The sequence below is a fragment of the Setaria italica genome, chromosome II (genome assembly GCF_000263155.2).
Source record: "Setaria italica strain Yugu1 chromosome II, Setaria_italica_v2.0, whole genome shotgun sequence".
NCBI lineage: Eukaryota > Viridiplantae > Streptophyta > Magnoliopsida > Poales > Poaceae > Setaria > Setaria italica.
The window spans coordinates 41129885-41147710 of NC_028451.1; the positions used below are offsets into that span (position 1 = coordinate 41129885).

Sequence of the window (17826 nt, forward strand, 5' to 3'; positions counted from 1 at the left end):
GAGCAAGAGTATTATCGGAGCTTGGCTAATTCCAAACAATGAGAGGTAATTCCATCAAACTTCTTCATCAGCTCGCTCATTAAGGCCATGACCACGAACAACTGGATAGACAAAACCAATTTTCACGACTAACACTGAGCAGAGAAGACATGAGAACTTTGAAAACGACGCCTCCAAGGAGGGCACGACACCACCGCGCGTCGACACCGTCTGTCCTGCATGGACAAGGTTTTCACAAGAAGAACCCAAAACACAGGGGGGAGCAGCCATGATAGACACCTCACAGGAGGAGTACGACACCCGAAGGTGTCGCCGTCATCGGTCCATTGGGTCAACGAACAATGGCTTTCACTCAAGTGCTGCCCTAAAATCGTCCAAGCGTGTCCCATACCATATCATAGCTAATCAACATAAATGGCCATGCCTCCACGCAGCACAACAACCATTGCAGCCCTCCTCGACGAAGTGCGTCCCATGACTAAGGTGTTTTTACTTTGTTGTAAACTTTATTCGGGTTAGACAACAGTTGACCACATTTGTTTCAAGGGGGACATGTGGCTCGCTCGTCGGTGTGAATGGCCTGCAAGGCCTGATTAGAAGTTGGGCCAAATGGCTACCTTTGAGCCCATGCCAACAACAGGCACGTAAAACTTTACAAAAGCCGGTCTCCAAAATCCAAGGGCAGAGCGTTGTTTTGGAAACCTCAGGTAAGGTGTTTACTGTTTTTATAAAGATCAAACACTGAGACACAATTCAAACACCATGTACTGACATGCACTCCCTCCATCCTATTAATATTGCAATCCAATTTTTTTTTTAAAAAAATCTTGAAACAGTGCAATCCTAGGATTCAATATCACGGACAGAGAACCAACAATCTAGCCCCTATCTGTCCAAACTCCGAAGTCCAAACACGACAGAATATTACACCATTTTTTTACCAACAGTGTATGGTTCTTATGCTAATATTTTATTTGTGGAATTCAGTAATATTGTTTGCAAATAGCTTTAATACGTGGATCGCTAGTGAATATTTACCAGATGTGCTACACATCTAGCCATCTAGGCATCTAGCTACGCACTACAAAGAACACGTAGACTGATTACTTCATTCACTAGCCGCGAGAGGCCACCATGCCTACTCCACCATCACCTCTCCAATCAAAACCCGATGCCGGGCTGCATGTTGTTTATGCACAGTTTCATGAATTATATATATACAAGCTGAAACCAGCTGAGCTGCAGCAAAATTGGACTAACCTCACATAAAAATTTGGGTGGAGTACGTCTTTGTCCGCGACCAAGGACCAACTGTGAAAGACCGGGAAATTGCATTGTTTACTATAGGGAGTGTCTACTCCTCGCCCGGGTATTATTGGGCCAACAATCACCCGGATGATTTGCAGGGTGTAACACCCGGTTTTGAAGTAGAAAAAAAATCAGGTGTTAGAAACAGATCTGTCACCTGAGAATTATGACTCTAGGATTCTGATCAGATGATGCAGAAAGAAAACAACTATACAGAGCACATAGTAAATAAATTGATGCAGAAAAGAGAAGGAAAAATAACATGCAAAAGGTAAAATTAACAACTGAAACAAATTTTTTCTATAGTCAGTCAGATAACAAATTATTTCTAACTGTGAGAAACCCCTCAAATGCAAAAATACAAATTAGATTTCAAAATTAAAAATTGCAACTCATTTACAAGACAAGTTTAAATAATTTACACCAACTAAAGCACTGTAAATTAATGTAATTCAAACGGTAAATGCTAGCAAACTCTACTGCCTCCCTTCAACTGAGCTTGCACTGCCGAGCATGAGGCCGCACGGTGTCTCAGAATCGGTCACCGTGGCCTGGTCGGAGCATTGTCTGCCTGCTTGCAACAGATGCTCAAATGACTGCCTCCTGGTTGGAGCGCTGCAGGAAGCAGAGAGCGGCGCAGGCTGCAGCAGAAGGCAGAGAGCGGTGCCAGCTGCAGCAGGAGGCAGCGGGTAGCAGCAGGTGACGGGAAAGCGAATGAATGAGCACCACACTTCATTAGATTGGACGGTACAAAATTCAGGTGTTGGGAGCTCCTAAAACACCCAGGCAATGGATAGCTTTTCCCTTTCTATAGGAACGAGGACAAGGGTCCCTGCCATTTTATTCTAAAAAAGATAAAAATGAAACATATTTTACCCAAATATTGTCTTAGTTATTAGTCCCTTTGTTCAAAATTGTAATAAGGCGCTTTAACTTTGTCATAATCAAACGTCTCTACGTTTGTCCAATTTTATTAAAAAAAATGCACAAATGTCTACAACATCAAACTAGTTTCATTAGGTACACCACGAATATATCTTGATATTGTGTATTTATTTGCCAAAATCAGACTGGTTTGACTTAGGACAAATATAAAACGACATAGCAATTAATTTGAAAAGGAAGAAGTACTATTGCGGTAGTCAAAAGTGGTTATTATCAGCTTTATACTTCTCACGTTTGTAAATGTACTGAATTTTATACATTTATACTATCTCCAACGTAACTTCGACCTCCACTTTTTATATGAAGATGGTATGAAAATACTTCTACGGCACATCCAATGGCACCATATTTCCAAATGACCAACCTTCAAACCGGTGGTTAAAGTTAGAGAAGATTGGCTGTACCGTACCCATCATAGGATGCATATGCCAAATGATTTTACTCAAATACATTTTGAATGGTGTCGTTGTCAAGATTAGTGGATCAAGACTACGGCTAGTAAATTTCTTTTATGCGCGTAAGGCTTCGGATGGTGGCGTGAGAGGACACGGGGTTAGACTGGTTCGAGAAAGGAAAGCCCTACGTCCAGTATGAGGAGCAGCTCGTGTTACTCACGTAAGGTCTGTAGTAGGGGGTACAAACGGACGAGAGAGGGAGCCGGTCCCAAGTCTCTTGGGTGTGCACTGATGCTCTAGAGGTGAGTGTGTGGGTTCTGTTGGCTTGAGAGTCCTCCTGGTATTGGGGTCCTTGGTTCTCCTTTTATAGCGCAAGGAGGGCTCAGGGTTACAGGTGAACCGGGTGTGTGGAGAAGTAAAAGAGATAAGCTAAGTAAAGTAAAGTACAAGGAGAAGGACCAAGTCCCCGGGTCGCCGCCTCCTGCTCCGACCTTCGGCTCCTGTCAGCGCGTCCACCGGAGGAGGACGGCTGTCTTTGGATCCTGTCGACGATCTTCCTGGCGACGGCTGCCGCCAAGCATGATGATGGTGTTCGGTCGTGGCAACTGTGCACATTGGGGGAGACGGCTGACCCCTGTTGTCCTGCTTATGGTCCGAGGGACACAGACGTCGCGTCCCTGTCACCGGATACGCGGGGCGCGAGAACGGGCGGAGCTCCCTCCTGTGCCGGGCGGCGCATGCCATGAGTGCCTTATGACGAATCAGGGAGAGCTGCGGCCACTGTAGCCTGTGCGGTCGTGGCTACAGTGTTCGGTCCGGGTACTTGTAGCGGTCACGTCGAGGGGCGCGGGTGCCTTTCTGCGCGCCAGAGCCGCGGCGCATTTATGGCAAGATCGGTGAGGGGCCCACGAGATCCATGCCCTCGTCTGCCGGTCTGCGCCCGAGGCGGACCCTTGTCTTGTGGGCCCGGATGAGTCTGACCCCCTACGCCCGGGGTCGGGCGAGGCAGAACCTTGCGGCGAGGGGTCGGGCACATCCGACCCTGGGATCGTGGGTCGGGCGAGGCGGGAGTTTTGCCATCGAGGGGTCGGGAGTGTCCGACCCCAGGACCCTGGGTCGGGCGAGACGGAGCTGAATGTTCCCTGCCCATGCTGGGCCGGCGGCAATCGTCATCACCGCAGGTGGGTCTGGGCCTCCATGATTGTTGTTTTAAGGGGCATTAGGAGGTCGTTAATATTTTTCCATTTGACAAATGGACTACGTAGTCACGTACAAAATTAAAGGAAGCTCGTCATTTCAAACCATGCACGGCCCAAATCATTGTTGAGGTTGACCAGTTCAAGTCAGTCCCCGGCGGCACCACGTCGCTGTCAGAGGAACGCTCCCGATTCCCGAAACCATCACGCCATACACACAGCACACACGATTACGGGTATAAATCGAACGCACCTCCAGCTTGTCCAAACCACGAAGACGCGAACATCCCTAGCACCTCGTACATCTCACGTGCTCTCAGGCTCTCAGCTACCTAGCTAAGAGTCCAGGGGTGAGCAAGCTAGCTCTTGCTGGTGTCGTCGACGTCCATGGGGAGCGCTCCGGCAACCGTCGTCGGCGAGATCAGGCGCGCGCAGCGCGCGGATGGACCGGCTGCCGTGCTCGGCATCGGCACGGCGAACCCGCCAACGTCCATGGCTCAGGACGAGTACCCCGACTACTACTTCCGCGTCACCAACAGCGAGCACCTCACCGACCTCAAGGCCAAGCTCACCAGGATCTGTAAGCATCCATGCATCCCGTTTCCTTCCATCTTGCTTCGTCTTGTTTCAGAATATCGGAACAAATATGAATGAGCGCGCGGCTATATATTTCAGGCAAGAAGTCGGGCATCAAGCAGCGCTTCATGCACCTCAACGAGGATCTCCTCGCGGCCAACCCGGACTTCACCGACCGCACGCTGCCATCCCTCGACGCCCGCGTGGACATCGCCTCCGCCGCCGTCCCGGAGCTAGCCGCGGCCGCGGCCGCAAAGGCCATCACCGAATGGGGCCGCCCGGCCACCGAGATCACCCACCTCATCTTCAGCACCTACTCCGGCGCTCGCGCCCCGAGCGCCGACCGCCGCCTGGCGTCGCTCCTGGGCCTCAGCCCCACGGTCTCCCGAACCATGCTCAACCTCCACGGCTGCTACGGCGGGGGCAGGTCGCTCCAGCTCGCCAAGGAGCTCGCCGAGAACAACCGCGGCGCGCGCGTCCTCGTGGCGTGCTCCGAGATCACGCTCATCGCCTTCTACGGCCCGGAGGGAGGCTGCCCGGACAACATCCTTGGCCAGTCTCTGTTCGGTGACGGCGCCGGCGCCGTCATCATCGGCGCCGACCCCGTCGGCCCCGTGGAGCGGCCCCTGTTCGAGATGGCCTTCGCCTCGCAGACCACGATACCGGGAACCGAGGATGACATCTCCATGGAGATCAACAAAGTCGGCATGGAATACCACATCTCCAACAAGGTGCCACGGCTGCTTGGGTGCAATGTTGAACGCTGCCTGATCGACGCGTTCGGCGCGCTTGGCGTCAGTGCCAAGTGGAACGAGCTTTTCTGGGCCATCCACCCCGGCGGCCGTGCGATCCTGGACCACATCGAGGGAGTGCTCGGCCTGGACGACGGGAAGCTGGCGGCGAGCCGGCACGTGCTGAGCGAGTTCGGCAACATGAGCGGCACGACGGTGATCTTCGTGCTCGATGAGCTGCGCCACCGTCGGGTGGCCAAGCTGGACGGTGAAGCACCGGAGTGGGGAGTGATGATGGCATTCGGGCCGGGAATCACAATCGAGACCATGGTGCTGCACGCCCCTGCTAGCCTCGAGGGAAATTAGCAATGCAAAAGCTACAAACCGGTATAAGCTAGTATAGATAAGTATTAACTAAAGTGAGGTCCATTATCAATAAAATTCTATAAGCTATGGACCATAAAGGTGGAGCGCTAAATTAGTTCCTTAAATATCAGCGTGATATATCTATGTATTGATTGAATTGTTTAATGATAATGAGTCATGTCATATGTTGCATCTAGCGTGCTGAATTTTATACGTGTGGAGTTAATTTTTTTCCTTTACGTAATTATATTTAGCTGTTCATTTGTTGTTATGTTTTTTTTTACTTCATGAATAATCAAATAAATAATCCGGAGCACACCATGCCAAGAAACAATGGAATATTCTTTTTGACTTATTTCAGGTAGAGAGGTCAAATAAAACTAATGGTAGTGTTGAAGTAGAAATGAATTGACTATCGTTTCCTATTAGTTTAACTTCTAGATTGAACTTATCAGGGTCACAGATCTCAAATTCAAATCTTGCCATACGTAATTAAATAAAATAGTTATAAATGACTCATTTCCACTGTTTGTGGTATGATCGAGCCTGCGTGTGAGGAGTGTTGAAATGCTCACTTTTCATTGTCAAGTTAAGTTTTTATGTTAAAATGGTCGAGAAGGATTAAAATATTATGATTGTGATACAAAGCATCTCCAACAGTCTTCCAATAAATATTTCTCAATAACTAGTTAAAAGAAATATTCCAATATCACTTTCATCGTTATTAGGAGAGTTGCTGTTGCAGTATTGGGAGAGTCACAACCCCTCCTTTATGTAGGAAGGGTTGGGATGAATTATTGTGTTGTTCTAATAATTATTGGAAAAGGGGAAGGTTAAAGAGAGACTGTTGGAGCACTATTTTCTTATCAACTCTTCCAATACGTTTGTTGGATTAGGGATAGATAGACTGCTGGAGATGCTCTTTCCAGTAAACGTGAGTGTTTTATGTATGGCAAAATGAGTTAGGGGCTTGAGCTTCGTATATGGTTCGAGGAGTCGAGGGGGCCAAGTTCCCCAATGGTCCGAGGGTCCCAAACTTAGTCTCCGGGAGTCTGTTGAGTGTCTTAGATTTAATCTCTGAGAGTAATAGCCTGATTGGTCGGATTCCAATTCTTGCCAAGTCAAAAACAGGGCATGTCAAAATCAAAGCTTGTCAAAATCAGGGCATACCCAAGTTAGGGTAAGAAATTTAGATATCCATTGGTTTGGTGCCAAACATGACAAACAATACATTTTTCCCTGTGAACTTTAAGAAGTTTATAGAGACTTGTTACGATTTTTAGTATAAACTAGGATCGTACCCATGCATGTAATAATGAAATAATAATAGTTTGAAAATAAACACGAACATTCACTCAAAGTTAGTTACCTATCTACATCGAGTTGAAATTTGTTACCCATCTATATCATCTGCGATATCATCTGCACGGAAAATTAATAATAGTTTGAAAATAAACACGAACAAATTAATAATAGTTTGAAAATAAACACGAATATTCACTCAAAGTCAGTTACCTATCTACATCAAGTTGAAGTTTGTTACCCATCTATATCATCTGCGATACCATCTGCACGGAAAATTAAAATTGCTTAAGTACATTCATTACGGTCATCTTCTTTCTAGTACCCTACCAAAAAAATCTGGATCTAGCAGTATCCATTTGTTGATAATCCCCTTCATAAAAGCATATACACACCCATGGTGATAGGGACGCAAGAATACTTGTTTGAATCATGAAGGCAAAACAAAGGAACAACAGATGAATGCAAATCGGGAGAGAGAAAGAAAGATGAATTAGAAATTAGAATCTAAGGTGCAAATATTCCATAAAAGGTAGATAAATAAGTTGAGCGAGACCTCAAAAACTTAAGCAAGCATATAAGTAGTGATCTCACCATTACAGTGGCATGCACCTTATTTTTTCATCAAAATATATTAGGACAAAAAAGCACATGTAGCAGGCAAACTATGTGACAAGTGGTAGTTCACTTGCTCCGATTTCAGTGACAAAAAGACATTTGGAACATTTAACAGCAGGAGCCCCAAAAGGATACATCAACAATGTATCACACGGTCCACAATACAACTTACCAACTTGATGTGCTGGCAAGGAAGGGAAAAAAAAGGTAACAACAATATTTGAATGATAAGAAAGCGCATAGATAACTTTAACGTGAGTTTGTAAAAAGCTATGGAAGCATTAATAAGCCTATGAGAGCAAGTTAATATAATTTTTTAGCAGAAAAAATATCAGGCAAAAATGTTGTGTAAAAAATTTCAAAGGGAATGTATAATGCAACTTAAAGTAAAGGATAAGAATTCTCCGCTAACCAAGTTTATGCTGATATACTTGGAAAATCAAACTACATCTGTAAAACTTAGACAATGATATATATGGCAACGAAATTTTTGAGACAAAAAATAAAGTTAAATAATTACAGCAGAATTCCTCCAAGTTCATCTAAGCCTTCTTCAGTCTACTAAATATAACTCCATCCCTAGTTCATGGAATCTTTTTTACTCAATTTTCCCTGTTTTACTTCTATTTACATGCCACTAATCAATGGAAGTAACGATGCTGACCACATGCCACATTAATTCTGTCAATGATTGATGGGCAATTTGGCATCTGGCATGCACCTAACTCCCACACATGAGCTTAAATGGATTTATATTGGGGATTAGAGGGACTAAGAAATAAGATGGTTGGTAATGAAGTTATTTCAAAGACAACAATTGCGAATAATGTACCAATAGAATAAGGAGAGACAATGTTTAACATAGAAATAGCACGTACCTTCCAATACAAGGTTTATTGTCCAACAACCAAAACACTGAACATGAACAACACCCCTGGGATATGCAAGAAGCTAACGACAACGTCCACATACCATTTGACCCATTTCTGCGCAATTCACCAGCAAGGTCAAAAAATAACGCAACAAAACATACAAGTCCCACATTAAACAAAATAGTTTTTAGAAGAATAAATCAACATCAACATCAACATCAAAGCCTTTCAGTCCCAAGCCACTTATAAAGAGCAATCCATATGTACCTCTAAACCAAAGAAGCCAGATTCTGTACAAATGACGAAATTGGGTCTGTCATAACTCGTAATAGTATTCCATCTTTATGGTTATATCTAATATTGACTTAGAAGAGCTGTATACAATTGGGATTGTCAAGAAATAGTGATATCATGACATATATGAGTATTGAAAGAGTTGTTTGAAAAGGAAAATATCATGTCCATCAACTAAGCTCCGTTTCCTGGAAGTTTTGTTCATCTAAATTATTCAAAAGTTCACATAATTATGGAGAATAATACAATTGCAAAACATATCAGGCATATTCAATGCAAAAGTTAATACAAAACCTAATGAATACGAGCATGAAGAAGGCAAAGGATGATGAACTTAAATTCTTTTTTCAGAGGCTGTATTATTTGTAGAGACTGTGTCTGTTGTTAGGTCAGTGATGGATGGCTTCAACGTATGCACATTCGCTTATGGACAGACAGGGACTGGGAAAACTTTCACAATGGAAGGGGTTCCAGAAAATAGAGGTCTAAATTATAGAGCTTTGGAAGAACTGTTCAGAATGTCTGATAAGAGAAGCACATCTGTTACCTACACATTTTCTGTAAGCATATTAGAAGTCTACAATGAGAAAATAAGAGACCTGCTTGATGAGAGCAACGATCAATCAAAAAGGTACATTTCTTTTCTTTGTCCTTTGGTTGAGGAAAGAATTTGTTGCTGACGCTTGGTATCTTGTTGCATTTCAAGGTTGGATATTAAGCAAAGTGCTGATGGAATGCAAGAGGTTCCTGGAATGGAGTGTGGGAGAAACTCAAATTCGGCGCCAGAAATAGATCTGTTGGAATGACCAATGCTAATGAACTCAGCAGCCGCTCGCACAGGTGACTGCTGTGGTGTTGTTTTACCTCTTGTTTATTCATTCAAATTAATTGACATCATAATCTAGAATATGCTTCCATTTTTTAATTAAGATTGCTCACTATCAATTAGATTCAGTTTGTCAACTTGGCATAGCACTGTCATTCCTACAGCACTGAGATAAAACATATTATGAATTTAAAAATTCAATTCCAACTACCATCCTAATTCAAGTATTAGGCACGAATTTCACATACCATATAAACATACGGATCCAAGAGGCCGCCAATGCCTGCACGCCGCAAGCCACCCTCCTGCTTCAGCAGCCTGCAAATTTGCACGTGCAGAAGCAAGCAGATACGAATATTTAGGAAGCAATCAGGTAACGATTTCAAAACCGCTTCAAATGTGAGTTGGAGGCAGAGTCCTGCTCACCAGCGTATCGCCTTGCTCGTCCCGGAGTTGTCGCCGACGGCGGCGCAGATGTCGTTCTCCGTGGCCGGCCCAGCTTGCGACCGCGAAAACCACTGCATGATTGCTTCCACCCTCCTCGGCGCCTTCTCACTGAAGCGTCCCCACATAAGTAGAGACTAAATGTGATACAAATATCAGTCCTAGGAGGCTGATAGCACATTTATTCGACAGATAATTCAGTTACCGAACAACTCTTGAGGGAGTGGGCGTGAAAGCCACGCAGCGATAAGCAGTAAATAAATAACGGCGGCTAACCAAGCGACTGCCAAAAGACAGCACTCGGAACTACACGGCAGCAGCAGCATCTTGGGTAGGCCAACACCACAGGCAGCGTCGGGTGCGGACACAACCTCTACTCAAGGTCCTCGGCGACGAAGTCCGGGTCTTCCTCTGTAGCAACGAAGCAAGGGTGAGTACAAACGTACTCAACAAGTCCAACCCCATCCACAGAGGGGGATACAAGCAAGTTTATGCACAAATACAACAAGGATAGGCTATAGTTTATTTGCGGTAAAGCCAAATTTTAACACATGCAGGGGATCGTTTTCAAGAGGGTTTTTGTAAAGGTTTCCGTTAATACCCAAAACATTGAGTGGGGTTGATCCTACACAAAGGACCCAAGTTTTTATCGCTATCGGACTCCCCGTCCGCCATAGCGCACGGCACATCTGCCGGACTCTTCCAAAATCCAACACACACACACGTATGACATCCTTGCCCAAGTACTAGTTGTGTGACCAAGCCGTAACTCGTCCAATGTCGTGGACACGGCTACCCGGATAGGTTTTTACTCTGCAGAGGTTGTACACTTTTCCCACAAGTAGGGTACCGCAGCACGATCACCTTAGTGTCGATGCGGATCCTAACAAAGCCATTACCCACCTTAGCTAAGACTGACTAGCCCTCACGGAAGCACCCAAGGGGTTCACGGCTCATTCATGAGACCGTAACCGGGACCTAAGTCACCCAGATCTTACTCCTTTTCCATGGGCTCCGTTGCTCGCCAGCACCCCTGAGGACTAACAGTTCAGCTAGTGGGATTTATGCTAAGCCGTTGCCCATACAACGGTCGAGTGGTTGCACGATGGTGGAATTAGGCAAGATGACACATCAACTCGGTCCTTAATCACGATAAGATGGATATCTCCCGACATTGCTCAACCACCAAGGTACGAGCACAACAACATGGCATCCCACACAAGGAATACCCATCCATCCCGTCTACACATCCTTTTTCCCCGAACCCAAAAGCCATTTCTCTCACTTGGACACACACACATTTATTTTCCGAATACACCATTGTAATAATGATTGCAGTTAAGTAGTAATTTCCTAAGCATTCTAGCGGTGGTTATTGACTAAATAGAGCGTGTCATATTTAGAGACAACCATAGGATAACAAGGAATGTTCATAACAATCAAGGGGTGGCTATCCAACCATGTCTTGCGATGAAATAATATGCACTTTGTAAAACAGGCTAATAGGTTGTGTTTGAAAACTAGGTATTAAGTATGCATCAAAGGGTGAGATTGGACTTGCCGTCTTCAAAGCCTTCCGGGGGTTCCGGCTCGCGGTACTGGTCCTCGGGCTCGGGCTCGCGGTCAAACTCCTCCTCGGGCTCCTCCTCGAGCAATCCGCGATCTACGGCACACACAAATAGACACACAAATAAATAAAAGAGGAAACGGTTTTTAACCGTGAGCTCTGAACAGGAAACGTTGACAGAAAATAGGTAGAGGGATTATTTTTGGGAAATTTGGATATGGATCGGCGAAAGTACTCTGGAGGATGACGTGGTGAAATTTGGGATTAATTGGAGGAAGTTTGGCGCATGAAATGACGGGTTAAACATGAATTAGGGGCTTAAACGAAGGCTTAGGGCTGATTTGTAATAACCAGGGACCTATTTGCAATTACTTTCGGAGGTGGAGGGGCTTATCTGCGAGAATGCTATGAGAGTGGTGGGAGGGTCTATGTGTAATTTTGGGAAAATTGGAGGTCAGATCTAAAATCGGAGGTAATCTTATCTTCTTCTCCAGGAACTTGGAGAGAGAGGGAGAGATGGAGAGTGGCCGGCGGTGGCCGGCCGGCCGGGCCTCGCCGGCGGCGAGCCGGGGCAGCGGGTGGTGGAGGAAGAGGAGGGGGCTCCGTTTTGCCCCTCACCTTGGGGGGAAATGGAGAGGAGCGGCCGGATGGCGTCGGCCTTCGGGCGGGAGGAGGCGGCGGCGGCTCGCGGCGGCGGCAGCGGCTTGCGGCGGCGTCGGCGACCGGAGTAAGGGCGTGGCGGGATGTGGTGTTGGTGAGTAGGGAGAGGAGCCGGCGAGGGCCGGCCCTTTTATAGGCGGCAGGGGGAGCTCCGGTGGTGGGGGTCCGGGTGGCCGGCGTGTGGCGGAGTGGCCGGCGGGGCCGGAGCACAGGGGTAGGGGCCGGGCAGGCCGATCCGGTGGCGTGGTCGCTGGGAGGTGGCGTTGCGGCGGCGGCACGGCAAGGGACGGGGGCCGGGTCCGTCGGCGTGTGGGGCGGAGTGGCCAGCGGGGCCGGTCAGCGGCGCGCGGCCCGAGGGGAGGCGCCGGGCGGCGCGAGTCCCGGGAGGGCTAGGCGGAATGGCGCCAGTGGAGGTGGGGTGCGGTGGAGTTAAGGCGTTGGGGCCGGGCGTGCGGCACCAGGAGGAAGAAGGAGAAGGAGAGAGAAGAAGGAAGGAGGAAGAAGAAAGAAGAAGGAGGAAGAAAGAAGAAAGAAAAGAAAAGGAAAGGGAGGGGAAAAAGAGAAGGAAAAAGAGAGGGACCGGCGGCACTTGCGGCACGCGGCGAGATTTACGGGCACAAATAAAGAGGTGGGTGGGGGTCGGCATGGGTACCGGGGTGGCGAAATCGCCGGGGAGATTTCCGATTTCCGGGAGCTCAGCGGTAAAAAGATTTTAAAGGCAATTTTAACGGGTGATTTTAGTTGGTGATTTCTGCGGATGTTACACTCACCACCCCAACCTCTGCCGCCGCTCGCCCGTGGAGGCCGGCAGCATCTCCCCGATGTGGCCGTGGAGCCCGCGGACGCGGCGGCCGTGACGGTGCTCCCCTCGCTGGCCACCGTGTTGCTCCTCTCGCTCTTGTCCTCGTAGTTGTCAACCTCGATCCACACTCCCTTCCGCTTCTTCTCTGCCCCGCTATGGAACAGCGCGCCTGTGGCCTCGGCGAACATCTGGAAGCAACAAGCAGAGCCATCAATGCGAAACTTCAGAAGAAACAGCCTGCAATCGTGCGCTGGTAAGTAATTGAGGAACCGGATTCCCCACCTTCGGATTGATGCGGCGGAGGGAGGCGACGACGAAGAGCACGTGGAGGGGTCGACGGGGCGGCCGCGCCGCGCCGAGTCGGAGACACACAACCTCACCAACGCGCCGGAGTAGGAAGAGGAGGAGGAGGAGCCCGAGTAATAGGAGAACTCGTCGCTGCAATGGGAGAAGCGCGCCACAATGGAGGGTTGATTAAATATCGGGGTGCCGCCTGAGAGGCCCCCTGATCCGCCAGCTCCAGCTGCTGGCGCCCGGGGGGAGGAGGAGGGAGGACCGGGGCCACAGGGGCCGTCCTGCGCCGGTGACGAAGCCCAGTCGAGGAGTCGGCGGCCACCAGTGTCGCCGCCGGAGCCTTCTGCTTGCGCCGGCGGCCACCCGAGAGGAGAAGACGATGGGTTGGAGGAGGCGGATGGCGGCGCGTGCTTGGATGCGATGGCGGGATCGATGGCGGAGGCGAGGCAGCGGCGGCGGCGTATGAGCTGGGGAGGCATCTTGGGCTCCATTGGAGGGACACGGATGGCAGCGGATCTGCGTGGGAGCTGAGGGACGGCTTGGAGGCATCCAAAGAATCAACGGTGTAAGCGTTGAGCGCAGATGGGCACAGGGTCAGCGGACGGCAATAATTAGACGCAGCGCGGGACGAAGAAGTGGAGGATACTCGACGTACTAAGTTTTATCTTGGTTTTAGTTTTTTTAGAGTAATTTTTAGGAGATTAGTTTTTTTAAGAGTACTAGCAGAAATGCCCGTACATTACTACAGGTCATTACTTACTCTCACATTATTATACGTTTGTTCATAATATGTTACCTTCGCTTCACAATATGGTAGCATGTTGCTACTTATGCTCAAGTACTCCATACTCATCGAAAGGTTTGCGATGGAGCTAGGAATCACATCTCCCAACTTGTTTCCAGCCAAGCCAATGACCTTCAGATACAAGTACCGACTTGCCCTCGTGTGCTGGAATCCTCTCCCAGCAGCTCCGTGCACGGTCCCGTAGCTCCCGCACTGGGTAGTGCCCGTCAATGCTGAAATTGGCAGCATTCTTCTGCCACTGCTTGTACAGAACACCGTACCTCTCCTTCCCTTCATTCTTCAGCAGTCCTTGGAAATCAGAATCACCAGCTCGTCGCACACAGGCATTTCCACAAGCACCTGATAAGCATTTATGGAGGAATCAGCAAGCTAACAGAATTGAATTGGGGCAAGCATTCCCACAAACGCAATGGCAGCACTGCAGAGACTCCACTGTAGAAGAGATAATTACCAGTTCCCCAACTCATTCAGGAGTTCATCATCATCATGCAATTATCAAGTGCAGTTATTTGACCCTCCATATAATTTTAGCAGGATAATTTACATGCCCCAAACAACTGTAGGCATCCCTGGAAGGTGGAATCACCTGCACCAAGTGGTGTTCAGGAATTTGTTCACTTCCTTCGACGCTTACAGAAGCAGCGCGTTGGTGCTGCTGCATCAAGCATGGCAAAGAGAGTTCAGAGTTGCTATTGCCAACAATTGTGCCAATTATCTGCTCCCATGTAATCAAAACAGAGAAAGGTGTGTCAGATATAAAAAATAAGAAAATACTAAATTCCAATGGGTAATTTTCATCTGGCATATGCAGTGCTATCAGAAAAAAAATCAGGAATATAGCTGATTTAAATGGCAAAACCATGAATTGGATCATCCAAATCATGGAATGACCTGATGAAATAACAAATCAATGCTACGATTAATCCATTCCACGAACCAATAAGTATTCCTAAATGACAACCGTGCAGATTATAGAGGCATAATAGCAAACATTAACCACCCACCACATGCGGGTGATTCCGTGAACAATTCAATCTGTACATTAACAGCCAGTTTCATGCAAGGGGGGAGGGGGCATCGGAGTACCTCGGACGACACGGAGCAGGCTGGCGTTGGACAAGCGGGCAACCGAGGAGGAGGTTGGGTGAGCGGAGCCTCTCGTGTGCCCTGCTTGTCAGCATGAGGAGGGCCTTGCCCGTGATCCGGTGGGCAGTGGCTGAGCGGTGGCTCCACAGGAAGGCGCTGCCACGGCGGTTCCCCGTCGTGGAGGATGCGGCACACGCGCGTGCAGCCGCATGTAGCCCGGCGCCAGGAGCAGATGGGAAGCGGAGGTGCGCCGGCAGCGGGCAGATGGGGAGGAGAGATGGATGAAGAGAATGGGGACATCCAGATGCAAATCCTCCGCTCCATCACCAGCTTCCCCATCTCCTCCTTCTTCCCTGCGGTCATCAAGAAGCTCTTCCGTAGCCAGTCCACTGCCGGGCCCTGAGGGGCTCCGGCCAGTCCACTGCCGGGTGGCGCCGGCCTGGAGCCGGACGGCCGGACGGAGTACGGCGGATCTTGATCCCCCGAAGGAGGGGGACCAGGGAGCTAAGCTCTTTTCCCTTTAATCCCTCACTTTCCTCTTTTTTCCACCCGAGCCCCCCCTATATTCAGAATTGGACTGCAGGTTGATTTCACGAAAGTCTGAGAAGTTTTTTGCAAAACGAGCGCGACGGACGAAATTGTAGTAGCGAACCAATTGATAGCCAAATTTTCTTTGCATGCCCTAATTTTGGCTTGGCAAGAATTGAAACCCAACCAAACAAACCATAAGTCCTTTAACACCCCTTGATTTGTTTTCTTGATGGAGCCGACTTGATTGCTTCCATCGTGCAGGACGTGGCTCTCTTTTGGCTCGATAGCCTCGTGCAGGGCGCAGACATAGTAGGGAGATGGTTTCGACAGGACGCGTGGAGGCTATCCGAAGGCTTGATGCATCAATAGAATTTTCTTCCCACCCGCTTCATAAAGAAAAGGAATTTTCTTCCCACCATAATAATACCGACCAACTAGGGCTTCAGAAAAAACAGTTCCATTCCACCAACTCTATCTTTTTTTACTCCACTCTATCAACTTTAGAAAAACATAGAACAATTTAATCTGTTTAGCTAACAATGTGACTCCAGCTCTAAAAATTGTAAGATTTGATGGGAATAGTCTTTCTTGCGCTTGCTCGCGTTGTATGTTTGGGGATATCTCTTTTAAGCCTTTTTTATTTTTTTCATGTTGCTACAATACTTGTGAGGCTGCAATGGTTTTTGACTGCCTAATTACTTAATTTGATACCCAGGCAAAGAATTAGAACTCGCATAATCCCAATAATCGGGCCTGTTCGCTTCAGCTTATAAGCTGGCTGAAAAGCTAAAACGGCTGATTTGTTGTGAGAGAAAAACACTGTTTGATGGCTGATAAGCCGGCTGAATAAGCTGAAGCGAACAGGCTGTCAACGCCTAACCAATGTTTATTCAACGGTTTGATGCAATGAATATGCACTATTGATCATTATTTTCAGATATTCAATTATCAAATACCAATAGATCGAACACGAAGGCATAGGATTGTAGACAGGCAGGACAAAGTCTACATAGCCCCTTCACCTTAGACTATTTAATCCTCCAAACCTATTAAACCGGCTGTTTTATCCCTTCACCTTTGCAAAACCGTTTACTCCTTTGCAAAACCGTTTATGTAACACCTTTTAGTGGTTTTGCATAGTAGTTTTGCCCTGTTGGCACGCTGACGTGTACGGTGTTGCTGATGTGGATCAGATGATATGCTGGTCCCGCTTGTAAGTGGGCAGGTCAGATAGTACCTCCACGGCTCCACTTGTGATCCTTTCCTTCCCCAGCTCACGCGGTGGAGCGAGACCTACGGCGGCGAGGTCGAGGCATGTCGGCAGCCGAAGCATTCGCGGTCGAGGTGAGGCATGCGGCGGCAGGAGTTTGCGCGATGGAGGTGAGGCGCACGACAGCAGGTCTTGCAGCGGTGGCAGGACTCATGGCGGAGCAAGAGCTCGCGGCCGAGACGAGGCGCGGTGGCGGCGGAAGCTTGCAGGATGGAGGCGAGGCTGGGAGCGCGCGACAGCGGGGCGAGCGTCGCACCGGCCAAGCCCGCAGTCGAGTGCCGCTGATATTGGGAGCGCACCTGTCCACCGCCTGGGGATCCTTTTGCCCGTCCGCAGCCATCGATTCAGACGACGGTGTCCTCCATGGTAGGTACAGGTACTAGATTGTTTTGGAGATCTTCAACACGTACAGGAACAGCTTGTGCTTGCTTTTGCACGGCGGGGACAGGCTATCATTTTGGAGTTTGGACAGGACGGACATGACTGCAGTTGAGAACACGCAACTGACGCTGAGAACTGGAGCGAGGTTCCCATCCTCCTCATCTCCTCTCCCTGAAACTCCCAACTCGATCGAATCCGGCGTACTTCGATACAGAGATTTCAACGCTGTATAGCGCCGGTGTGCGGGAGCGGCACGCCGGCCGGTGGATCTGCGACCCTACAATCTCCACGGGGCGTCGCTTCACCGACTTCCTGAGCCTCGCCGTCATGGCCGCCGGCAACCTACACGGCCTCCTCAACTTCTTGTTGCTCTGCGAAGTGTTCCGCCGCTTACAAGTGGACCCACATCCCAGCATGGCTAGTCTGGCCAGCGTGGCATGCCACCGATGCAAAACAGCCTTACAAAACCACCTTAGAGCAACTCCAAGGGTACTCCAAAAAATTCTTCCCCAAAATTATGTATTGGAGGTTCTTCAAAAAAAATTTCCCCCCAAAAC

The 17826-nt window shown here is 48.4% G+C and overlaps 2 protein-coding genes and 1 non-coding gene across 3 annotated transcripts; 1 reads left to right on the top strand and 2 right to left on the bottom strand.

Annotated features, from left to right (window-relative positions):
* Positions 1–4121: 4121 nt before the first annotated feature.
* On the top strand, positions 4122–5713 carry LOC101759670 (bisdemethoxycurcumin synthase). The gene is made up of 2 exons (XM_004957724.2): positions 4122–4424; positions 4520–5713. Exons 1-2 carry the CDS (start codon positions 4232–4234, stop codon positions 5515–5517), a joined length of 1191 nt encoding a protein of 396 aa, XP_004957781.1. The 5' UTR covers positions 4122–4231; the 3' UTR covers positions 5518–5713.
* Positions 5714–7580: 1867 nt separating this feature from the next.
* Positions 7581–10010, bottom strand: LOC101776836. The gene is made up of 3 exons (XM_022823880.1): positions 9856–10010; positions 9678–9747; positions 7581–8423 (listed from the first exon to the last, which is right to left on the bottom strand). The coding sequence occupies exons 1-3, from the start codon at positions 9999–10001 to the stop codon at positions 8331–8333; spliced, it is 309 nt and encodes a 102-aa protein (XP_022679615.1). The 5' UTR covers positions 10002–10010; the 3' UTR covers positions 7581–8330.
* A 1225-nt stretch (positions 10011–11235) lies between these two features.
* Positions 11236–15614, bottom strand: LOC101760075. The gene is made up of 5 exons (XR_001163312.3): positions 15088–15614; positions 14453–14716; positions 13185–14340; positions 12880–13090; positions 11236–11252 (listed from the first exon to the last, which is right to left on the bottom strand). It is a non-coding gene; the product is annotated as an uncharacterized LOC101760075 (transcript).
* Between the last annotated feature and the right edge of the window lie 2212 nt (positions 15615–17826).

Coding starts and splice junctions, on each gene's coding strand:
- LOC101776836 (XM_022823880.1), bottom strand. CDS start 10,001: ATGTGGGGACGCTTCAGTGAGAAGGCGCCGAGGAGGGTGGAAGCAATC. Junction 9,748..9,855: donor ACGAGCAAGGCGATACGCTG/GTGAGCAGGACT, acceptor GCAAATTTGCAG/GCTGCTGAAGCAGGAGGGTG. Junction 8,424..9,677: donor TGGATCCGTATGTTTATATG/GTATGTGAAATT, acceptor TGAATTGCGCAG/AAATGGGTCAAATGGTATGT.
- LOC101759670 (XM_004957724.2), top strand. CDS start 4,232: ATGGGGAGCGCTCCGGCAACCGTCGTCGGCGAGATCAGGCGCGCGCAG. Junction 4,425..4,519: donor GGCCAAGCTCACCAGGATCT/GTAAGCATCCAT, acceptor TATATATTTCAG/GCAAGAAGTCGGGCATCAAG.